Source organism: Moschus berezovskii, chromosome 9, assembly GCF_049115385.1.
Source record: "Moschus berezovskii isolate FMDL1 chromosome 9, NW_MosBer_1.0, whole genome shotgun sequence".
Lineage (NCBI taxonomy): Eukaryota > Metazoa > Chordata > Mammalia > Artiodactyla > Moschidae > Moschus > Moschus berezovskii.
The window spans coordinates 98,857,863-98,882,887 of NC_142468.1; the positions used below are offsets into that span (position 1 = coordinate 98,857,863).

Here is a 25,025-nt window from a genome sequence, read left to right on the forward strand (position 1 = left end):
GAAGGCCGAGCGGACTGAAAGGCTAGCTACCGCCTCCTGGAGCTTGGTGGGATAATGGCATGCAGGAGTGCTGGAGGCGTCCCCGGACGTGGTATCTGGGTATTACCGTCGCTCCGACCGAAACGGGATTTCGAGGGAGAGCAATAGAGACGTTAAGTGGGCTAGAGGGGCCGGAGGGCGATAGAGTGAGCGGCTAGAGAGGCCGGAGGTAAGTGGCTGTAGAAGTCGGGCGGACCCGGAATCCAGAGGAAAAGGGACCATGACTTATGCTTATCTCTTCAAGTACATCATCATCGGAGACACAGGTAACCCGCGGGCGGCAATCCTCAAGCTGGGGCGGGGATCCGAAACACCCAAATCGGGGCTTGGGGGCGGGGCTCATTTCGTGGGCTGGGCGATTAAGTGAGGCGGGGCGGGGCGGGCCGCCGGGGGCGGGGTCGGGGCTCCCCTTCCCCAGTCCCCGACGCCCCGACACCGGGCTGCTCTCGCTGCCTAACTCCTAGCGCACGCGTCCTCTTCTTTCAGGTGTGGGGAAGTCATGTCTCCTCCTGCAGTTTACAGACAAGCGGTTCCAACCTGTCCACGACCTCACAATAGGTAAGCGCATATACCTCTCGTAGAATAGATTATGAAATCTGACTAAAGTGGAAAGTTAGCAGCTTTAGTGTTCGAAGTAGGAAAGTTACGTCTCCCTAATTCTGGGTTAGTCCAAAGTTATGCCAAGTGGAGAGTGACTCAATGCTGAGAAATGGGCAGTAGTGTAATGGGGAGTAAGTAATTGAAAGGTGACTAGATTTAGAGATGATCATGAGGTATGGATTGGTTGCCCTAGGATTTTTTTTTTTTAACAAATGTGATTTGTATGTTTATGTAAAATACTACGAAAACGTACTATTATTTCAAAAACTCTCCTTACTCTGCGGTAAATGAGTGTGAACCTCATTACTTTTTCAAAGTAATCACTACCGTAGATTTTGTGTGTGTGTTGGAGAGCAGAAAGCAAATGGAAGAGCCATTCCAGATCTAGAATAAAAGGTACATGAAACTGGTAACTTTTGTTTTAAAGAAAAGATATGATAATCATGAGTTTCAAAAACACTCTGGTAATCGTGGGAAATGTGAACATCTTCCACAAATTTGTGATATGGGACGACCTGCTGAGTTTTAACAACCCGTTCCCCATAATCTCCATAACTCCAACCCAAATAAAGATTATATACATAAAACTAGCCTTCTTGCCATGCAGATGCACTTTCAGAATAAAATTCCTAGCTCCTATTCTTACTATATCGCCACTTCCAAGTCCCATATTATGGAAATCTGGAGCTACTACTGATCCCAAAGTACTTATTCAGAGCCAAATAACTAAAGTGGTTAGAAAAGGATTTAGTATCAACAGGAAATGGCAACCCACTCCAGGACTCTTGCCTGGAAAACTCCATGGACAGAGGAGCCTGGTAGGCTACAGTCCATGGGGTCACAAAGAGTCAGACACGACTGAGCAACTTCACTTTCACTTTCTATCAACAGGAAAATATTTTTGTAAATGACTATTGTGAACAACCACAATGTGCTAGGTGCTAAATGATACAGTGCTTAACAAGTCAAAGGTGCCTGCATTGAAGGCTCCAGTGTAGGACGTAAGGTGAGGCTGGGGGCAGATACCAGTGAATAAATTGCTATTGCCAGAGGGGCTGAGAGGCTGCCACATCTATCACGAAAAGCTGAAAATGGAAGCATGAGCAGGAACTAGCCAGGCAAAGGGGTTGTGGAGATGACAGAAAAGTGATCAGGGCAGGAGGGAAAAACAGGTGCATAGGCTCAGGAATAACAGAGATCAGGCTAATTTGGAAAACTAAAAATAATTTAATATGGCTTGACCATGGGATTTAAAGTGAAGAGTGACAAGAAGTAAGGGTAGAGAACATCTGGGGTGGGGAAGGGGAGAGATGAAGTTTTGACACACCTAAAGGTAATGGGAGCAAGGGACAGGTTTCAAAGTAGCGAAATGAAGTGATCAATCAGGTTTCCCCAGAGTCCAATATGTGCTCTCTTTCTTTCTGAATTCAGTCTTCTATACCAAGATAAACAAGGCAGTTGGCTATAAAATATGCACAAAATTTGAAGGTTTCTTCATAATTAGAGGAAGTTGCATAAAAGGGGACAGAAGGTGTATTTTTTAATTCTTCACCATTGAAATTCCATTCCTCTTGTCCAGAAAGAAAACAAAATTAATGACTTTTTTTTTTAGTAACTATCATTATTCTTGATGATGCAGTCTAGAGTAGTAAAGAAACAATTTTTTAAATCTGCTTATTGACTGTAAAACTTTAGAATTGAGAGAGGTTCTGGATATATTGTGCCTGGGGCCCCTGAATATCAGAAGCTAGATTAGTGCTGTTTCTTACCTGCAGTAAAGTCCTGGAGTTAAGTACTGTGTCCGCTCCAGTACTCTTGCTTGGAGAATCCCATGGAGGGAGGAGCCTGGTGGGCTACAGTCCATGGGGTCACAAAGAGTCGGAGATGACTGAGGGACTTCATTTTCACTTTAAAGATAGAAAATAGGACAAATTATTTGACTTACAATCAAGTATTTTTAATGTAAGTGATCTTTGATTTTTAAGTTTTGTCCTGACATTACCTTGATAGAAGTTGAATGCTAGGTAAACCAAAACCTTTATTCAGACTATCTGTTTCCAAACCCCTGTGAGGAATGCTGTTTTCTGATGAACTCTTGGAATTATTGGAGATCTGAAATGTTTCATTCTTGAGAACCTATTCTTCAGTTCAGTTCAGTAGCTCAGTCATGACCGACTCTTTGCGACCCCATGAATCAACAGCACGCCAGGCCTCCCTGTCCATCACCAACTCCCGGAGTTCACTCAAACACGTGTCCATCGAGTCAGTGATGCCATCCAGTCATCTCATTCTCTGTCGTCCCCTTCTCCTCCCGCCCCCAATCCTTCCCAGCATCAGAGTCTTTCCAGTGAGTCAACTCGTCGCATGAGGTGGCCAAAGTATTGGATTTTCAGCTTTAGCATCAGTCCTTCCAATGAACACCCAGGATTGATCTCCTTCAGAATGGACTGGTTGGCTCTCCTTGCAGTCCAAGGGACTCTCAAGAGTCTTCTCCAGCACCTTAAATAGGTGCTTTTCTAAAAAAAATTCTAAAATTGCAAAAAGCAAGTATTTATTGTTTCATATAGAGGACTAGAGAGTAACTTTGGGAAAATATTAAGAAATATTTTCAAAAAATTTAGAAGTTTTAAAAAAAATTACAAAGTTAAACATTTCTTAATCAAATTTAAGCATTAAACAATAATTCTAAAAATTCATTCACTTTTTCTATTTGATTTCTTAATTAATTTTTATCCCTATATATGCTTTTCAGTTATATTCCTGAGGTGGTTGTCACCTGGAACACAGTTTTTAATTCTAGAAGATAAAACTTTAAGGAGCACAAAATTAATTGGAGCAAATAGGGAACCGTAATGGGCTTAGTGGAACTAAGTGCAGAGGATGAGTCATTAGCACGATGAGGACAAACGTGAACTTCTTGTCACCATGGTTGTTGTTCATGAGAATCACATTCTTTCTCTCGGTTTTTACTGACAGGCGTGGAGTTTGGGGCCCGTATGGTCAACATTGATGGAAAACAAATCAAACTGCAAATCTGGGATACGGTAAGAGAAAACAGAAATGCTTTAGTCCCAAATATAACAGTAAAGGCTGATGCAGGGATAAAGGGCTATGACGGAGGAGCTAAGGATGGAGGTCAGAGTTCAGTTCCGTTCAGTCGCTCAGTCATGTCCAACTCTTTGCAACCCCATGGACTGCAGCACGCCAGGCTTCCTTGTCCATCACCAACAGCTGGAACCTGCTCAAACTCATGTCCATCGAGTCAGTGATGCCATCCAACCATCTCATCCTCTGTCATCTCCTTCTCCTCTTGTCTTCAATCTTGCCCAGCATCAGGGTCTTTTCCAGTGAGTCAGTTCTTTGCATCAGGTGACAAAAATATTGGAGCTTCAGCTTCAGCATCAGTCAGGACTGATTTCCTTTAGGATGGACTGGTTGGATCTCCTTGCAGTCCAAGGGACTCTCAAGAGTCTTCTCCAACACCACAGTTCAAAAGTATCAGTTCTTCGGCACTTAGCTTTCTTTATAATCCAACTCTCACATCCATACATGACTACTGGAAAAACCACAGCTTTGACTAGATGGACCTTTGTTGGCAAGGTAATATCTCTGCTTTTTAACATGCTTTCTAGGTTGGTCATAGCTTTTCTTGCAAGGAGCAAGTGTCTTTTAATTTCATGGCTGCAGTCACCAGAAGCAGTGATTTTGAAGCTCAAGAAAATAAAGTCTGTCACTGTTTCCATTGTCTCCCCATCTACTTGTCATGAAATGATGGGACTGGATGCCATGATCTTAATTTTTTGAATGTTGAGTTTTAAGCCAGCTTTTTCACTGTCCTCTTTCACTTTCATCAAGAGACTCTTTAGTTCTTCACTTTTCTGCCACAAGGGTGGTGTTGTCTGCATATCTGAGGTTACTGATATTTCTCCCGGCAATCTTGATTCCAGCTTGTGCTTTATCCAGCCTGGCATTTTGCCTGATGTACTCTGCATATAAATTAAATAAAAAGGGTGACAGTATATAGCCTTGACATACTCCTTGCCCAATTTGGAACCAGTCTGTTGTTCCATGTCTGGTCTTAACTGTTCCTTTTTGACCTGCATACAGAGGTCAGAGGAGTTTGAGTGAAATCCAGGAGACAGGCAAGCTTTCACTTCCATCTGTTACAGTTACAAATTCTGAATGCCACATCTTTTTGTTTCGAATAACCCAAGTATGTATGAGTTTGCTTTGATAAATATATTGATTAAATAATCCCAAATTCAGGAATTTGCTAGCAGTCCAGTAGTTAGGACTTGGAGCTTTCACTGCAAGGGCAGCATAAGGGTTTGACCCTGGTCAAGGAACTACTATCCCACAAGTCATGCAGCCTGGCCACAAAAAAAAAAGTCCCAGATTCATTTGCATCTTACTTTGGAATGCATTTTGATTCTTAAGAAATGAGCCTATCTGATTTTGCAGGAATGGATACTTTATGTATCTTGAAATTACATATAATGTGATGCTTCCATTTGAAGGAAATGAGAAAACTTAATTCTCTTTATCTCCATCTTAATTCTTTGCTGCTTCGGATTTTTTTTTTAAACAGGAGATGGACAAAGATACCTCAGACTGATGCAGATCAACCCAAATTGAATGGCTTACTCTTTCTAGCTTATTCTTTTTTTTAATATTTATTTTTACTCATTTATTTGACTGCACCGACTCTTAGTTGCAGCAGCAGGATCTTTAGTTGCAGTATGTGGGATCTAGATCCCTGGCCAGGGATCAGACTCTTGCCCCCTGCATTGGGAGCTCAGAGTCTTAGCCACTGGACCACCAGGGAAGTCTCTTTCTAACTTATTGCCTCACAAACTTTGGTTTAGGAAATTGATTGAGATTAAGAAGTAAAGTGATTTGATTTCAAAAATCATTTTTGATTGCACACTGGAAGTGTTTTCATTTGCAAAAGTTAAATGCTTCTGTTGATTCAACCATCACACAGGCCTCCCTCAGACTTTTCCCTTTTAGCTCTTGGAAGGACTTGAGGAAGGAGAGGGCTTTCAACCATAGCAGAAGAGGAAAAAAGTAAGTTAGAAGCCAACCAGGAATCAAATGATTTAAGACATAAAAATATTAGGGAAAAAAATAAAATTTAAGTGAGCTCTTGGAGGGAAAAAAATACGTTTTAGGTCTTTAAGTGTGGTTAATATTACCAACAAAGTTCTTTAGAATTACTTTTGGATTTTGATGTTTTAACAGGTATGCAATAAGACACTTATATGATTGTTGTAGTAAGAGATTCTTGTACTGTTGGAAATGTAACCTAGAACTAGTATACTAGAACAGTCTTCTTACCTTAAACCTGGTTTTAGATTATGTGACATAATGTTTAAGAAAACAGACTTTTTTGCTATGGAGTATTTTACTAAGCTCCTACATTTAAATTATGGATTTGGTGTTTATAGAATTTTTAACTTTTGAGCAGTTACTGAACTGACCTTTGAGCCTAATTTTTCACATTTGTGTTAACTGTCAGTATCATGAATGTTATCGTTGGTATATTGTGTAAAAGCTATTTATTTTCCCATATCCAGATCTTAGTTTCCCTATCATTAAGAACAATAGTCCCCCATCTTAATCGTTATGTAGGGACAGAAGGATAAGCAATTTCAAGAATGTGAAAACTTTTCTGATAGAATAGAGTCAGTGCCCAGGGAATTCATATTTAGATGATTTTGTTTCCTTTGATGAAACCTGTCCTCCCCATAAACCAAAAACCTATTCCATCAAGAAAGCAAAAGTATCCTGTATATGGGGGCATTAGTAAATTGCTCAGTTATAAATAAATCTTAATATCTTGGCTCCCATTGGAAATGGAAGTAGAGAATAAACTTGAATTTTTTTTAGGACAGCTCTGTCCTGGGCCCTGGACTTCTTTCCCTAGTCATTATTCCTTTCTGCTATGACGAGATCCCAGTAAGGGCCATCTTGGTAGTCCTGCCTTTGCGTATGTGTGTGCTAAGTCACTTCAGTCATGTCCAACACTTTGTGACCCTGTGGACTATAGACCACCAGGCTCCTCTGTCCATCGGATTCTCCAGGCAAGAATACTGGAGTGGGTTTCCATGCCCTCCTTCAGAGGATCTTCCCAATTCAGGGATCAAACCCACATCTCTTTAGTCTCTTGCAGAGGCAGAAGGGTTCTTTACCATTAGCACCATCTGGGAAGCCCCATCCTGCCTTTATCAGTCACTAAAGTTCAGTTAGTATATGCCTAATTTAGGTGCTTTGTATATAATTTTCAACGTTGATCCATTGGAATGAAACTTCTATTATATAGAGCATTGGCATTCCAAGATAATTTTCTAAGACAAAGGAGTGGAAACAAAAATAGAAACAAAAAACAAAGGTGATACGTTCAACATCATATGGGACTGAAAAATACTCTGAGTTTTTAGTTCTATTTCCAGTTCTCTCCTAGGAGATAATTGTGTGGAAATGTCTTTGTCACACTGACTGTAGGGTAAATACATTCCATGACAGGGAGCCAGGGATACTAAACATTCAGCAATTAAATGGACAGTCTCCCAGGAAGAATTGACCCACCCAAAATATCAATTGTACTCCCATTGAAAGATATTTATTTCCCACCTGGACTTCTTCCTGGGCATTCAGGTTTTCTTTTTGCCAATTCTCTTTTCTTAATAGAAGTTCTTTTGTAAAATTAACTCCTTTGTGTTAGAGTGCCATCTGATCAAGTAACTTCTCTGCAAATAACCTGCTTTTGTTGGGATTTTTTTTCTTGCCATGTTGATGGAAAAGGCTGGACAAGAATCCTTCCGTTCTATCACCCGTTCCTACTACAGGGGGGCAGCCGGTGCACTGCTGGTGTACGACATTACAAGGTGGGTCAGATCTGCTGGGTGAGAGGGAGACTCTTTCCTCTGTTCTCAAAATCTGTTTAATCCACTGAATCTAGCAAGAATGCTAAAGAGGAATTGCCTCTTTTATATTTTTCTTTGCACATGTAAGTTTCCCCCTTTTCCTATGCATTTGGAATTGCTTTGGCATTTTGAAATGGGCCTCTGACTCGCTTTTGAAATTTGTCTGCTGTAGGCGTGAAACCTTCAACCACCTGACCTCATGGTTAGAGGATGCCCGACAGCACTCTAGTTCCAACATGGTTATCATGCTGATTGGGAATAAGAGGTAAAGTTTTATTTGTGTAATAATTAGTATAGATGTCGTACAGGTACTCTTTGGATATTGAATTATTTGGGACCTAAACTTTTTTAGTTTAGGTTCGTTAGTATCTCAATTAAAAAAAGTTTTTTTATTGTAGTAAAATACATGTAACATAAAACTTACTATTTTAACCATTTTTAAGTGTACAGTTCTGTGGCGTTAAGTCCATTCACATTGTTATATAACCATCACCACCATTTATCTCCAGAACTTTTTTGTCTTCCCCAACTGAAACTCTGTTCCCATAAACACTAATTTCACCTTCCCCATCCCACTACTGTTGTTTAGTTGCTAAGTTGTGTCTAACTCTTTTGTGACCCTATGGACTGTGGACCACCAGACTCCTCTGTCTGTGGGATTTCCCAGGCAAGAATATTGGAGGGGGTTGCCATCTCCTTCTCCAGGGGATCTTCCCAACCCAGGGATTGAAACTGTGTCTCCTGCACTGCAGGTGGATTCTTTACCGCTGAGCCACCAAGGAAGATGCCCCTCCCACTAGCCCCTAGCAATCACCATTCTACTTTTCGGTCTCTTCTGACTACTTTACGAATCTTACAATATTTGTCCTCTTGTTCCTGGCTTTTGTTTAGCATAACATCCGCAAGGTTTATCTATATTGTAGCGTGTGTCAGAATTTTCTTCTGTTTTAAGGCTACATAGTAATCCATTGGATTTTCTTTATTATCCATTGATGTACACTTCGGTGGCTTCTAACTTTTGGCTGTTGTGAATAATGCTGCTGGTCAGTGTGGGTGTATGAAGATCTGCTTGGGCCCCTGCTTTCAGTTCTTTAGGATATATGCCCAGCAGTGGAACTGCCAGATCTTATGAAAATTGTTTAATTTTTTGAGGTACTGCTGTACTGTTTTCCATAGTGGCTGCACTACTTACCATTACTACTATCAGTGCACAAGCATTCCAGTTTCTCCACATCCTTAGCAAACAGTTGTTATTCTCAATGAATTTTCTAAGGTAGCCATGAGCCAAAAGACATGCTTGATAGTTTTGTTATTAAATAGTTAGGTCTAAACAAAATAGCAGGTATTTTTGTCATAGCAACTGAGTAACTGTTTGAAAAATTAAAAACATGAATTAAAAGGAAAAGAATTTTTTATTTCATTCTTAAGTAACCATGCTGCTGCTGCTGCTAAGTCACTTCAGTCGTGTCCGACTCTGTGTGACCCCATAGACGGAAGCCCACCAGGCTCCCCCGTCCCTGGGATTCTCCAGGCAAGAACACTGGAGTGGGTTGCCATTTCCTTCTCCAATGTGTGAAAGTGAAAAGTGAAAGTGAAGTCGCTCAGTCGTGTCCGACCCTTAGCCGACCCCACGGACTGCAGCCTACCAGGCTCTTCCATCCATGGGATTTTCCAGGCAAGAGTACTGGAGTGGCTTGCCATTGCCTTACTTGCTAATGACCTGTGTATGCCTATCAGGCACAGCATAGCTTGTCAAACCTTGGAGTTAATATTGGCCACTACCACTCTCTTTTCTCTTCCAAATTGATTTTTGTGCAGTGTTTGCTTTTTGTCACAGCAGCTGCCAAGAATGCAGCCTCACAGAGAAGTGCGAATGTTGAATCTATCATGATCTGATTTTGACACTGCCAATTATATTAAGCTTGTATTTATGTGGGGGCTTCTCTGGTGGCTCAGTGGTAAAGAATCTGCCTTCCAGTGCAGGAGACACGGGTTCTATCCCTGGGTTGGGAAGATCCCCTGGAGAAGGAAATGGCAACCCCCTCTAGTGTTCTTGCCTGGGAAATCCCATGAACAGAGGAGCCTGGCAGGCTATAGTCCATGGGGTCACAAAAGAGTCGGATATGACTTAGCGACTGAACAACAATTTATATGGTGTTCTGATGTTGAGTGTTGCTGTGTTTCCGTTGAGTATTTAAAATAACCTGAGGCACCTACAACTGTGGCCACAGGCTGATTATACTCGTTGGTTCAACCGATTTGTGAAAAACCTTAACTACAGCCTAGAGATTGAGCTAGACCCTGAGTGGGCAAGGTGAAAGCAAAATCCTGCCCTCATTCCCACAGCTCACAGTCTAGTGGGGACATAGATATTAAATATAAAATGATTTGTATCTGTTTACAAATTATGGCAAATATAGTGAAGGGAAAAAAAGGGCACCATAAAAAAGAATTGCAGGATAATTATTATTTTTTATAATTTTATTTGGGCTTCCCTGATGACTCAGATGGTAAAGAATCCGCCTGCGATGCAGGAGGCCAGGGTTCAATCCCGGGGTTGGGAAGATCCCCTGAAGGGAATGGCTACCCACTCCAGTGTTCTTGCTTAGAGAATCCCATGAACAAATGAGTCTGGGGTCTTAGTTGCTGCTTGTAGGCTTTCTCTGGTTTTGGAGAGTGGGAGCTACTCATTAGTTGCAGTGCGCAGGCTTCTCGATTTTGTGGCTTCTCTTGTTGCAGAGCACGGGCTCTAAGGCATGCAGGCTTCAGTAGTTGTGGCAAATGGACTCGCTAGCTGTGGCACACCGGCTTAGCTGCTTTGCTCTGAGGCATGTGGGATCTTCCCAGACCAAGGATCAAACCAGTGTGCCCTGCGTTGTACCACTGGACCACCAGGGAAGCTCCAGGGTACTTACTTTTGATTTAGAGTTGTAATTTAAACTGGAATCTGAAGGATGGGCAAGAGTTCACTGGGCAGAGTTTTTAAAAAGGTGTCAAATAGGGGTAAGAAACTCTGTGAAAACTTTAAACTGGGAAGAAGCTTGATAAGTTTATAATGTTGAAAGAAACCTGGTGTGGTTAGACTAAATCAAAGGGGAATGGTACAAGATGAGGTTGGAAAAGAGGGCCGAGGCCAGATCTTGTGACACTTACAGACCTGAGTGAGGAACCTGGATTTTATTCTAAACACAGTAGGAAGCATTTAAGAGTTTTAAGCAGAGAAGTAGCTTGATCAGATTTTTGAAAGATCTGGAGGGGAGCAAGGGTTGATGTGGATCTCAGCTGCAGCAGTCCAAGTGAGAAAGTGGTGGGTTGGACTAGGTCATTGACACTGGAGAGAGAGAGAAAGGATGATTATAAGGTACATTTTGCAAGTACTTCGCTTTGGGGTGAATTGGGTATTTGGTGTGAAGAAGGAAAAAATGTTAATAATAACCTTGGTTTTTGGCTTGTGCCATGTGGAAGTGTGGGACAGAGTTGGGTTGGTGGGGAAAGATGATGTTTCATTTTGATGCACATTTGAGGTACCTTTTACACATGAGTAGAAATGAACAGGCAAATGGACAAACAGGTCTGGAACTCAGAGGTGTGTCTGGGCTAGATGTTCAGATTTAGGACTGTTGCCATTTTGGGTTAGTTCTTTCTTGGTCTTCACACAGCTCGTGAAAAATAAATATACATTTTGCAGATGTTTTGTTCTCTGGTGGACTTACTCCTGGATTTTTTCTTTTCATGGTGAAAAACTGGAATCCTCCCAAATGAACATTTCCAGTTTGAAAAATGAAAATTGCACAGTTTACCGTAGTCTTATTCTGCGTCCTTTAATCCTGTGTTTCATAGTCTTTCCATGCCACTTCATTCTTCCTCAGTCCTTGGCTCCGTCCTCAGTATCTCCTAATTTTATCCATATCATTTCCTCTGAGTCCTTCATTTCCCTGGTGGCAGGCTGCTGTTTATTATACATGTTAATAATGATACTAGTGAGTTAAGGCAACTGGGTTTTCCTTATTCCTTGCTGTCTCTTCTGTGGCTTGATTCCAGTGATGAGGAAGACACTTAGCACTATGTGGTGTGACATCCATGACTTTTCTACTTCCCAGTAACTGGAATTTCCTCTTCTTTCCTCTGGTTTAACTGGATCTCCTTCAAAAAAGAAGAATACAGCATAGACGTTGAGAAACTATGGGGCTTGCCTAACCTTTTATAAACCCTTTTCTCTGTAATAAGAGATAAGGCAGAATCCTCAACTGTGCAGCAGCTGTCAAGAATCTGATCTGAAGAATATTTTCCCAGAGGCTACAGAAATCAGTAACCCTGTCCAAGAGGACACCATTCAGAATCTGCATTCTTTATGGATTAACTGGCAGTTGAAACAGCTGTGGGATTCTTTTAGAATAAATTTCTTCTTTCACTTGGATCTTTTTTTAGTTTTCTTCCCAATTAATGATTAATCTCTTGCAGTGACTTAGAGTCTCGTAGGGATGTGAAGAGAGAAGAAGGAGAAGCCTTTGCTCGGGAACATGGACTTATATTCATGGAAACTTCAGCCAAAACAGCCTGCAATGTTGAGGAGGTACTATTTGGGAAAAAGTCGGGAAAGCTTTTCAGAGATTACACCGTATCTTTGTCCTTTTTTTTCCCCCCCCAGAATTCTCCTTCCCTGTTAAAACATAGGTAAGAAAAGGATGTCTTGTGGTCATAGTAACCATTTATCTCCCTTTAAGGGAATTGTTCCATTTGTTTTTCCTTGATTCCTAAGGCTTTACTTTTATATTAAGTAACATTAACTGGTAAGTGTGGATTGACACTGCTGTTATTTGTAAATCATCTTAGTTGGAGGAACTAATGAATTCCATCTTAGTCATTCCTAAGTCTGGTGTTGAATCTGTCGTAAGTAACTGACTCAGAAGAGAGCATCTTTGTTTTATTTGCAGATTGTGCCAATATAGGTCCATCTTGTGTCAGTACCAAAGTACCATAGAATCTCTTTTTTCTATTTGAAATTGTTTAGAATGGCTTTTACAGGGCCTTTGGAGGACCTTGTGTATTTTTACTCAGTTCTCCTAATGGTTCCCAGTTCACCTTTGAAATCCAAATAGGAATAATATTTGTATTTTTTTTTCCCTAATTTCTGTACCTAAACTTGAGCCTAATACTATGATTTATGTCTCCTTCAGGCCTTCATTAACACAGCCAAAGAAATATATAGGAAGATCCAGCAGGGTTTATTTGATGTCCACAATGAGGTAAGACAGGGTGAGGGGCTGACAATTAATTTTGCCTTGTTTTAAACAGGAGAGGATGCTTCCTAGAATATAGGCACTTCCTAACAAGATACTACATGAAGCTATATGAACTGGCATAGCTTGTCTGTTTTTTTCTCAAGTCTGAGACCCAGACTGCTTAAAGAGATTATTAATTGCTGATCTAAAAGGTTTATACACTATGGGAGGTTTTCTTCTCAACCTCAGGTTTTTACTATTCCAAAGCATGGGGGAGGTGTGATTCTTAGCTTATAATTTCTATAAAGCACATTTGGGAGGAAAAATGAATTATATGCTAATATGCTGCCACTTCTGTTTTACCTACTCTTACCAATCACATCCTGATTCTGCACATAGCTATGAAACTTAAGTATAACAGTTGCTTTAACAATGGGCACAGAAGCCACTTCCAGTGATCTATAATACCACAGCTGGTCACCTTATCTTCACAGATTATTGTTCCACAGGGGTCTGGCTAAGGCGCATAGTTACCTGCCAAGGCCATACCTGCTTCTAGAAATTGTAATTAATGATTTCTCCTTTCACACTGAGGTGGGAACTATTGCCTCTTTTCTCTTACAGGCAAATGGCATCAAGATTGGACCCCAGCAGTGTATTTCAACCCCAGTGGGACCCAGTGCCTCCCAGCGGGGCTCTCATGACATGGGGGCTGACTCTGGCTGCTGCTGAACAACTGGCCTGGACTCTTTGTTTTCCTTCCTGGAACAGCTTCAGATCAATAGGCTTAAAGAAAGAGGTCTTACATGCTTTGGCTGAGAAAAGCCTCTTTTCAAGGTGTGATGTTTTGCCTTTCCACTTAAAGACCAGGGGAGAATTTGGGCCCTTATTGACCTGTCCTTCTTCAGGGACGTGAGCATTCCCTATAGAGTAGGGCTCTTCTCATCCTCCTGTTTTAATTTGTAAGATGTTAAGATCAAAGCTGATTGTCATGGTAGTTTAAAAATAAATTCTTTTATAAGCAGACACAATCTACTCCCCGCCAAGAATTAGTAACAAAGGTCTAGGACGTTCTGCTTGAGCCCTTGAGGTGACTGGGATCTGGCTGCCCTTTGAGTTTTAGGTCCTCAGTCTAGGGATTTCATTGAGGTTTTTCACTTGCCACTACATAAGAATTTTTGCAGAAGTCAGTTCCTTCTACTTGAACTGCTCAAGGATGATGAACACTTCTCCACCATCCCATTTCTAGTTTCTCTGTTTCAGAGTAACTACAAAACTTTTGAGAGTAGCAGCGTTGGTCCTGGCCTTGCTCCACCATCCCATTTCTAGTTTCTCTGTTTCAGAGTAACTACAAAACTTTTGAGAGTAGCAGCGTTGGTCCTGGCCTTGTAGCCACTTACTATCATTACCTAAAGAAAACATCTTTCCCTGTTTGTTTTGTTTTCAGGACCAGACCTAACATTGGTAGGTCAGCATCTTTCACAAAATAGACTCCTACTGTTTTATCCCACTCACTTCTTAAGGAGACCTATTTAAGACTTTCTATCAAGCTAATCTGCTTACTGTACATGACATATTTGCTTCCACTCCTATGCCTTTGCACAAGCCGTACTATACACTACTGTTATACTCAAAGTCCACATTTTTCTCCTTTGGAAAGCCTTCTTTGACCTAGGGACTTCTGAACAATTATTGACACAGTACCTTTTAGCTTTCATATATTGTTTATTCGTATGTATATTTATTTGTATTTATGTTACTTTGTAAATATGTTTTATAGTAGCTTTGTGTGTGGAACCTGTCTCCCCATATAGGTTGTAAGCTCCCTGAGAGCAGGAACCCCTGGTATCCTTTTACTTTTGTAAACCACTTCCTCCACCATTCCTTCACAGTGCCTAGTGCTACTCATGTGATCACTGAATTTGACTGACAAAGACTTGGAACAGGTTTATTTTAGGCTGCAGAGGAAACAAAAAGCCTTACAGTCATCTCTTTGTAATTCTATCTCAGTCTCTTCCATCTGCTTACCCTGAATTCTTTATTGCTCTTCTCCTTCTCCTCTGTCCTTTCCCTGGCTCTTTGCCTCCTTTCCATGCAGCATACAATAAAGCTGCCTGCTTCCAAGCAGTCAAATAAGTGGATACTTCTCCATTTGAAGAGCATACAAGACTATCCTAGTCAAGTCTGTCTTTGCAAGTCTATCATGCAGCCTTCTGGGTCAGTTGCTATACTGATGTCTCATTTTCTTCCACAGCACTGCGGTCTTGTGAATTTTTTCTCTTTGTTTTTTTTTGGTTGTCGATAAATTGTTTCATTATTAAATATATGCATGTATCCAAGCTGCTCATATTTCATGTGTCATTTATGATTGCATCCCAAACATACGTAGATACTCTTCTTCTAGGGAATTGTATCAAAGGTATTGGAAGAAGCCTTCTTGAGATACATTCATTTTATACTGGATTCTGCCCCCCATAGCAGTAGTATTAGTTCACACTGTACCACAGGAAGTTGGAAGGCATATGGAGTACTGCTTTGATTAAGGTTTGGTTTGGTTTTGTTTTTGAAAACTCCTACCTCATTCTGAAAAGGATTAAGGCTGTTGAATTTGGCTGGTCCGCTCACACCAGAGACAGAATTAAAGTAAAACTTTATGGTTTCTGTACAGGAGTTTTCCTCTATCAGTCAAAGAAAGCTTTAGTGATCAGGATGAATCAGAACACTGATCAGATAGCATTCTGTCTAGAGCTGCTGCTTTTGGAGTATCTTTTTTTTTTTAAACATGGTAAACAACTCAAATGGAGTATCTCTTGAATTGGTAATCCCATATTATCCAAAAACCACTCATAACCTTCTATACTCAGGTATTTCATCAGTTTTAAGCATAAGAAATGAGACTGTCTGGGCAAATTCATGACCTTTGTTGATCACTGCTGCTGTTCTGAATGAAATGGTCATGAAGAGTTACAGAAAATGCATCTCCCACCCCCATGTGAAGAATACTGGTTATAAGATAATATGAGTGTTGGTTGATTTTTGAAGCCCAGGACCCTTGGAAATCATACTACTTATAGCAGTCTAAGTCATTACTATTCATAGGTCATTGCATAGGGCAGGACTACCCATTCCCTTCTGTCTGTGCCTAATAACTGCTTCCATTGATAGCGTGTTTATTTTGTACCAAATAAGCAGAAGGATAATAGGTTCTCATTCTAGAAACTATAATTAAGCTCATATCTGTATATGCATTTACACATTATTCTGGTAAGCCCTAATACTAACATCAAATTTGATATAAGGACAGTGGTAGTCAAGGAAGAATTTGGCCAACATATTTTGTTCAATATACAGAAAAATGTACTTGGCCGAGTCCTCTGATAAAACGTTGACTCACGTGACTCCTTAAGGTCTCTGAGCTCCTACCATGCAAATGTTACTTCTTGAGAAGTTCCTTTAATGATAAGGAAAGACACCCTTCACTCAGGATTTCCAAAAAATTAAAAACTTCCTGTAGCAAATTTTAATAGCGATAGAGTCAAACTACAAAACATGGGTAAATCTTTCTCATTGAGGGCAAGAGAATTTCACCTACTGTAAAATTATTTCCATAACAGTTTAAACGCAATCACTATCATTAGGAAATTACTCTGCAGCCAATATTTATAAGGCAGTCTCTTAATGCCCTCCTTGCATATAATTTCACCTCTAAGTCTTACATCGTTTACTGTATCCATATTCACAAGTAGTTTGGGTCTATTGATGAATTTATGCCTTTTTTTTTTTTTTAAGTTGAAATTCTTTCCTGAATTCTGTTCATTTCCATGTACTGTCAAAATCAGAACACTGGAAAACTTGCGAGCGAAACATAAGGATTGGAAGCATCTAGAATAGATGCATAACCTATGCTGATGTTATGCTGAAATCCTGAGGATTGAGAAATCTCTAAAGGATTATCCCAGGAACTCAGGCAATCCACTCATTTCAAGAATTAATTTTTGCTTCTTTGATTTGGTTAAGATCGCTTCACTTGTATGAGAGAGGGTGGGGGTTGCCTCCAGGCACACTCAGCATTATTTCAGCTTTCCTCCCCATCTTGGCCGAGGGGTACTCTGATTACGTAAAGGAGAGTACGTTGGGGCTGAACCTAAGCAGTCGGACCGGACGCCGAAAAGGGCTTCAGATTCCTTAAGCACCCCTTCCTCCTCCCGGCACCAGCCCGATCCAAGATGGCTTCCCAGAAACAGGAAACTAAATGTTTTAGTTTAGAGCGCCCCCAACGGCGGGGGTCAAGAAAAGAAAGATGCGGAGAGATCCGAAAGCCCGTGAACGGAGAGCGGTCAGAGACAAGGTACCGCCAGATTTTATTTTCAATCAGGCATCTGTGTGGTTGCCTCAGCCTTTTAGGACCTCCCATCCTCAAGAGACTTCCTGGATGGAGCTCACATTACCCTGCTGGAAGAGGCGGGGCGTCGGCCCTGCCATTGGCGGGTGGGAGCGCAGGTGGGCGGAGCAAGGGCGCATGGACTACTAGCAAGCTAGATTGAGGCGAGGGCTGGCCATGCTCCGCCGGAAGGCGCCTTGTTCTCCGAAAGGGTGAGTTGAAACGCTGGCTGGAAAGGAAGCGCCGGGACTTGTTCAGGTAGGCTTTCAGCACACGCCCGCCGCTCAGTGCTGGTCCAAGAGTCTTTGCAAAAGCTGAGGCTCTTAGATTGGTTTTCATAACTCATCCTCCTCCTCGCTCCCCCGCCCTCTGTCCTTCCCCCAGTTGTGCGGGATCAGGTGCTGGGTGATGCTCCGGACTGAACCATTCTCCTTTGTGAGAGGCCGGGGGAGAGGGCGGCTGCCGGCCAGCGGGGCCCGAACCGGGCTGAGCCGCGAACCCGGCTGCCCCGGCCCCTGTGAAGTTTTCAGGCCTTGTCATTGCATTACTGGGCATCGTGTAGATTTGAGGCAGATCCGTTTTCTCTTTGCCCCTTCAGAGGGAAAACTCCCCGGCTCCGTTTGGTTACTCCATACTTTGGACTCAGAAGTGGGAGTTTGGGGTTTGGGTTGTTTTTTTTTTTGTATTTTAGCAATAAAGGTGGTTAGGAGAGCATGAGGTGAGCATGTGCGATTGTTTTACATTATTAGGTGTAATTTCTGTGGATCTTTGGGCGAGCGGAGCAGGCTTTTGGACAGTGTTTAGAGGTGGTGGGAAGAGAGGAGCTCAAGCTTTGCATCTCCATTGACAGGTCCGCAGAGCTCCCTGGTTTTCTGTTGCGTTATGTAAACTCTTCAGTGGCAGAAGACCCCTCCCCCTTCCTCGGAGCGAAAGCAGTTTCTTTATTTACCTGTCTCCAGTGTCGTAGGAAATTTCCCTGCTTTTGCGGCAGCTGTGCAAATGCAGCAGCTCCTGCCTTTTAAGGGGCAGCCCTAAATGATTAAGGTTTTCAAGGAAGAGGTGAATAGTGGTATATAGATGTTTGCTGGACCGATCTCTTTTTAATGACTGAGAACCGTGAGCCAGAAGTGGAAGACTTAGAACTTGATGTCTTTTTCTTTTAAAGAATAGACATAGTGGAATGCCCCAAACACCAGAGGAGCTGCGTTTTCTGTCTACTGCATCCTACCATCGCCCTAGCATCCACAGCTTGTTTACTCTTCATGTTGTTCTGAACCTATCAGTTCAGCCGGAGATTCTCTGCCTGTTATCCTTAGCATCAGGTGAGGTCCTATCCACTGTGGGGCACTTTAGGTACTAGAAGGTGAGTTTGTGATTTGAATAATATTCTCTTGTTAGTCCATTAGATACATCTTCTGCTTAGGAATTTCTTTTGTATTGATCAACAAATAGTTTGTTTCAGAACAAACTGTGGCCCACCTCTTAGGGCGAGAACATGGGAAGTTTCTCATTTCAAATATTTTGGATTATCCCACCCCTTAAAGGAAAAGAAGAGTTATGATAAGAAAAACAACGTTTTTCATTTAAAGAGACTGGTAGTAAGAGTGATACGCCAGTGGGTCTGCAAGGCAAAATGAAGGATGTTGGCCAAAGAGAAGGTATGTGTGTGTGAAAGACAGGCTTCGGGGAAGGTTTAAACCTGTAGTAGCAAAGGAGACGGAAAAGGCAATGGCAAGCCACTCCAGTACTCTTGCCTAGAAAATCCCATGGATGGAGGAGCCTGGTAGGCTGCAGTCCGTGGGGTCGCTAAGGGTTGGACACGACTGAGCGACTTCACTTTCACTTTTCACTTTCACACATTGGAGAAGGAAATGGCAACCCACTCCAGTATTCTTGCCTGGAGAATCCCAGGGACGGGGGAGCCTGGTGGGCTTCCGTCTATGGGGTCACACAGAGTCGGACACGACTGAAGTGACTTAGCAGCAGCAGCAGCAAAGGAGAAATGGATTAGGATTAGAGATTTGATGAAACAGTGCATGATTAGTGACACATAGTTCTTGCTTTCCTCATGTTTGATCTATCCTGTGCCTCTGGCCTTTTGAGTATGTCAGTTCCCAAATTGACAAAATCCATTTAGACGCGGATAGAAATGATAGAAATAGAAATCTGCTGAGCGGGTTGTGAATCACCAGGAAATACAGATCTTGTATTTCTCAGGACAGTCTTCTCTGCAGCACCCGCTGGGTGATAGGGTGAAAGAATCTTGGCATTGTGGTAACCACCACTGCAGAGTTTTGGTTGTAACAGGAAAAATTTGCCACTTATTATTAGAAGGGTTAAATTTCTGATAGGTAAGGTAGGATGGCAAAGGGAATTGATCTTTAAAAGAAACCATTGTACGTGTCTCCTTTGAAAAAGGTGAGGTTTTTCTGTGTAAAACTAACACTTTATTAATTTGTGGGTTTCAATTTCTGTACTTGTTTTCTGAAAGAATGAGATTTGCTATTCATTCAGATGAATGCTAAATGCTTTGAAGATACTGTTTGTCTACAGTCCTGCAAGGGTTACGCTATCTCTGAGCTTACCTTTAGCCTAATAACTGAAGGGTAAACGAGACAATATTGTTCTGGACCCTCCACCCTCAGCCTTAGAAGTGACTCCAGTTCTAGAGCTGTATTTGAACCAGTCCCTGATCCACAGGTCTTTGCTTGACCTACCCTTGCACCTACTATAACCAACTTAGTATTTACTCTTTTACTTTTAGCATTCAATTCATTGGTAAACTATCATTTCAGATCCTACTCATCTCCTCTTTAATTACCTGTTCTTTTTCTCACAGAGCGAGTGGTCTTCCTTTTATCCTTCTGTTATAATTTTGTTCACTTTGCCTTTTATTTTGACTCACTGACATTGTCCCTTTTCACATCTGTCTTGAGACCATTTAAGAATGCAAAGAGACCCTAATTTTCAAAAGGGGTTCCTTTGGTGCCCTCTACCCAAATAACTTGGCTTCCCCGGTAGCTCAGCTGGTAAAGAATCCATCTGCAATGCAGGAGACACTGGTACCATTCCTGGGTTGGGAAGATCCCCTGGGGAAGGGATAGACTACCCACTCCAGTGTTCATGGGCTTCCCTGGTGGCTCAGATGGTAAAGAATCCACGTGCAGTCCGGGAGACCTGGGTTCAATCCCTGCGTTGGGAAGATCCCCTGGAGGAGGACATGGCAATCCATGCCAGTATTCTTGTCTGGAGAACCCCCATGGACAGAGGAGCCTGGTGGGCTACAGTCGATAAAGTCGCAAAGAGTTGGACAGGAGCAACTAAGCACAGCATGGCACCCAAGTAACAGTTGTATTTCTATGTAGCATCGCTGTCGTGTGAACTGTTTACTATTGCCTAAAGCTTTGTTTAACCATTTATTAAATTTTGATTTATCCTGGATCCCCTTCTCCCAGCCTTAACCTCTGTTTTGTTTTGTGTTGGTTCTTATACGAAGTTATAGTTTAGCTTTCTTTCTTTCTTTGTTTTGGTTTTTCTGACTAATTTATATTGCCTTTAAATTTTTCATTGTTTCTCTATATTGCAAAATAAGTCCACCTCTTTGTAGTTATTGGATATTTTAAATTTAAACTACAGAGTATGTTACTCTCTGAGAGTTCTCATTAAGCTGTTCAGTCAGTAACAATTTCTTTTGGTGTTTTATTACCCATCACTTTCTGTCCTTCACTGAACTCTTGTTTATTGAATGTCACATGAAGCAAAATATTCAATTTTGCTGTACTTTGCATGTGTGCTTAGTTGTGTCCAACTCTGCGACCCTATGGACTGTCCCCCGCCAGGCTCCTCTGTCCATGGTACAAGAATACTGGAGTGGGTTGCCATTTCCTCCTCCAGGGGATCTTCCCAACCCAGGGATCCAACCCACATCTCCTGCATTGCAGGTGGATTCTTTACCACTGCACTGCCTGGGAAGCCCTCTAAGTTTAACTTTAAAGTATCTAATTGTTGCCTTCAGATCCTGCAGAAGTTTTTTTTTAGAAAAATAAAGCACTAATTTCTACCCCTCTGTTTGAGTGAACTCCGGGAGTTGGTGATGGACAGGGAGGCCTGGCGTGCTGTGATTCATGGGGTCGCAAAGAGTCGGACGCGACTGAACTGAACTGAACTGAACTACTCCTCTGTATGTTACATGATAATGAAAAATCTAGCAGAAAGACTGGCACAGATAGTTACTTTTCATGCACCTTTAGCAGGGATGAATCCAGGAATGTGTTCCAAGCAATGGGACAATGTAGGGCACCTAGATGACATTCGAGCCGCTTCCTATTCAGACTTTTCAAGTATATTCTCACTAGTTTGTTTGAAAAGAATTTTCAGAACATAGTCAAAAGTACAAAAAATTGCAAAACCAAAGCGAGGATTTTAAATATTAGATACCTTTGTGTGTGTGTGCGTGTGCGTGTGTGTGCATGTGCTAAGTCGCTTCAGTGTGTCTGACTGCAATCCTGTGGACTGTAGCCTGTCAGACTCCTCTGCCCATGGGATTTTCCGGGCAAGAATACTGGAGTTCGTTGCCATTTCTGTCTCTAGTGAAATCTTCCCAACCCAGGGATTGAACCCGGGTCTCCTGCATTGCAGGCAGATTCTTTATTGTCTGAGCCACTAGGGAAGGCCACCTTTATGCGTAATTTTTAAAAGATTGGCTTTGTCATTGAAAGAATGAAGCATTCCTGATTTTATTCCCTCAGTACGTTTCCAGAGAAAGTTATTGTGTATGACTTATTTTTATTCGGTATTTCCAGGCTTTTGTTTTTTAAATTTTAAAAATAATTAAATGACAGACTTCTTAAAATTACTAGATAATAACCAAATTACTAGATAGTAATAGGACTGTTTTTTTCTCCCCGTGTATGTCAGCACCCTAAATCTGATAGTTCTGATTTGTTTGGTAATATCCCAGTATTCCAGTACTAACACCTTTTTGTTTTGTTTTGTAATTCTCCTTAAACTATGTCAGTAACTTTCTGTAACAGAATATATATTAGTTGAGTTCTTAATTTCATCTGAGAGGAAGGGTATTCAAGAGCTGTAAAGTCTTTCAGATTTCTCAAATTGGCTCTCATGGTCTTTATAAAAATTTTGGAATATCCCATCTCCATTTTCTCTTCCACTACATACTTTGGGGATACAGCATATCTTTGGGAATTATTCTTAAGTGATGTGGGTATTCAGAGGTACATGGTCCCCTTAGTGACACAGGCATTTATTTTTGATTGATTCTAGGAAAAAACAGTGATTTCGGTAATTTGTCAGCCTACTTAGAACCAAGTCGTAATAGTGTTTTGTAATGGAACATGAAATCATATTTCACTTATTCTGTGATTTTTCATGTCCTATTACGATTATCAGATGTATATCAGATACTCATCCATCTAAGTAAACTTAATGACAGGTGCGATTTTTCAGAATTTTTGAATAGGGGTTGCCAAGTTGCATAAACACTGAACTTTCAGTGTTTTATTCTTCATTGCTTCTGTTCAGCTCCAAGTCATTCTTTGTTTATTTACACATTAAATGTCCTAAATATGTAGTGCTTTTGCCTGTTTTTCAGGTGTACCTCTTGGTGGGGGCACCTTTTCCATGAGGTCTTAAATATATATGTGGGTAATGGTCACTTCCATTCACTGCTATCCTGAAAATCATGGGAGTTAAAATTTGAGGTACCTGGGACTAGGGGTGTGTGAGCTCCTGAGGAACAGCCGAGTCAGTTGCAGAACTGGTAAGTTCCCACAGGCAGCATTGTGAAGTAAGCACAGTACAGATAGATACCAGCATCATTCCTATAAACACACAAAATGATTAACTGAATTACCTGCATGTTGCCCTAGCCACCCATGCTGGTTGAAGTCTGTTCCGAGGTTTTGAGGTTAAAGTGTTATCCTGCTTTCTCAGCACAGTAGTGCGGGTCTTTTTATCCTGCCCAGCAGTCCGGCTATTCTGATTATGAAACTTTTGCATCTACTTTAGTATCTCACCCTTCTGCTTAGCAGATCAGCTCAGCCAAGTCTCTAAGGAGTAATTTTGCTTTGAGAGAAAACTTTAGCGGTACTCTCTTAAATTATTGGACAGGGACTAATAAACTCCTTTTTGTTTGCCTCGGTTCTGTTCCGTCGCTCAGTCGTGTCCGATCTTTGTGACCCCGTGGACTATAGCCTACCAGGCTTCTCCGTCCATGGGATTCTCCAGGCAAGAATACTGGAGTGGGTTACCGTTTCCTTCTCCAGGGGATCTTCCCGACCCAGGGATCGAACCCGGGTCTCCCGCATTGGAGGCAGACACTTTAACCTCTGAGCTACTGTGTGCCAAACATTGTACATAATCTTTTAATCTTCAGGATAACCCTGAAAATGTGTGTGATGTTACTTTCATTTTACAGAAGAGAAAAAAATAAGACTTAGTGAGGTTTGGTAACTTAACCAGGAGTAGGACTCTGGTCTGTGGGACTTCAAAGCCTCATTCGTTATCATCTCCCCCCATTTAGAAATTCATTGCAGGCCTCTGGAGGAGAACTGTCTTTGACCACAGTATTAGACAAGTAGGCATTCCATAGCTTATTAAAGCTGTACCTTTAGCAGTTGTGGGGCCTTGAGAATGTAAAATTTCTTTTTGCATTTCTGTCAAAAGGAAAAAAAAATAATAGTTTCTTTTATTTGACTTTGTTATTTTGAAGATAAGATTATGTGAAATACTTTAAGCTCTACAGAGGAAAATCACTTGGTCAGTCATAGACAACTTCACTTTCTAGCCAGTGCAAGTGAAACTAACTCATTGACTTCATCATTCCATGTCGCTGGATCATTTTTTGTGCCTAGAGGCATAAGTGAGATAATAACTGTGTTTCTCCTCCCCTGCCACACATACTTTTTTAGCATAAATGTTGCAATGAAAACAGTCCCTCATAAATAATTGAGTGGGAGTTCCCTGCTGGCCTACTGGTTAGGATTCCGGGCTTTCACTGCCACAGCCTGGGTTCAGTCCCTGATTGGGGAACATCACACAAGCTGTGCAGTACAACCAAAAGATAAATAAATAAAGTAAATATTTATATTTCTCTGTTAGGCTGAAGCAGTATATACTTGGGCCAGTTAAAGTAGGGCGTGCAGGGGCGGTGTGGGAGGGCGTGAAGAGGACCCTGACTCTGTCACCCAAATTATTTATATTATGGGCGGAGGTGAAGTGAGCGACGGGGATCAGCTGTGTGGTAATAAATGCAAAGTAACTTTTTGGTGGTGAACATGCTGTAGTGTATACAGAGGTAGGGAAAAACTGTACACCTGAGACTCATAAATGTTATAAATTGGTATTGCCTCAATAAGAAGAAATTGCATATATTATTACTTAAGCTGGATGTCCAAAAGTGGTGTCATTCAAGGTGAATATATTGATCCAGTTAAATATTCCTTAATTTAGAACCTAGAATATTAACTTTCATCGTGGTCAACAGGCACCAGTGAAGAGGAACTTCCCCAGGTCCAGTCTAACTTGACCTCAGGGCACTGATCCTTAAAGGTTCAGTTCAGTCGCTCAGTCGTGTCCGACTCTCCGCGACCCCATGAATCACAGCACGCCAGGCCTCCCTGTCCATCACCAACTCCCGGAGTTCACTCAAACTCATGTCCATCGAGTCAGTGATGCCATCCAGCCATCTCATCCTCTGTCGTCCCCGTCTCCTCCCACCCTCAATCCCTCCTAGCATTATTTTCTCTCCTCAGATTTAGACCAAAACTCTAGGGTTTCACTGGAATGAAATCTACAGTGAGGCTGAATCCATGCCCTATTTTGGAGGCATGTGAATAT

At 41.6% G+C, this 25,025-nt stretch overlaps 2 protein-coding genes across 7 annotated transcripts in view; both read left to right on the forward strand.

Annotated features, from left to right (window-relative positions):
* Positions 1 to 3: 3 nt before the first annotated feature.
* RAB2B (RAB2B, member RAS oncogene family) lies at positions 4 to 15,138 on the forward strand. The gene is made up of 8 exons (XM_055435484.2): positions 4 to 305; positions 526 to 597; positions 3,616 to 3,683; positions 7,444 to 7,526; positions 7,738 to 7,830; positions 12,027 to 12,138; positions 12,743 to 12,811; positions 13,412 to 15,138. Exons 1-8 carry the CDS (start codon positions 260 to 262, stop codon positions 13,517 to 13,519), a joined length of 651 nt encoding a protein of 216 aa, XP_055291459.1. The 5' UTR covers positions 4 to 259; the 3' UTR covers positions 13,520 to 15,138.
* A 2,173-nt stretch (positions 15,139 to 17,311) lies between these two features.
* Positions 17,312 to 25,025, forward strand: part of CHD8 (chromodomain helicase DNA binding protein 8) — a 57,547-nt gene continuing 49,833 nt past the window's right edge. For 4 of the 6 annotated variants that reach the window (XM_088840017.1, XM_088840019.1, XM_055437492.2 and 1 more), the window contains exons 1-2: positions 17,312 to 17,426; positions 18,334 to 18,490. The gene's annotated coding sequence lies outside the window, so the exon portion shown is untranslated. The remainder of the gene's footprint in view (positions 17,427 to 18,333; positions 18,491 to 25,025) is intronic. The other 2 variants (XM_055437491.2, XM_055437495.2) reach the window with 2 other exon arrangements.

Excerpts from the sequence above, each read along its gene's own strand:
- RAB2B (XM_055435484.2), top strand. The coding sequence starts at position 260 with ATGACTTATGCTTATCTCTTCAAGTACATCATCATCGGAGACACAG. Across the intron at positions 7,527-7,737 it reads CTGGTGTACGACATTACAAG|GCGTGAAACCTTCAACCACC; the intron begins GTGGGTCAGATC and ends TGTCTGCTGTAG. Across the intron at positions 12,812-13,411 it reads TATTTGATGTCCACAATGAG|GCAAATGGCATCAAGATTGG; the intron begins GTAAGACAGGGT and ends TTTCTCTTACAG.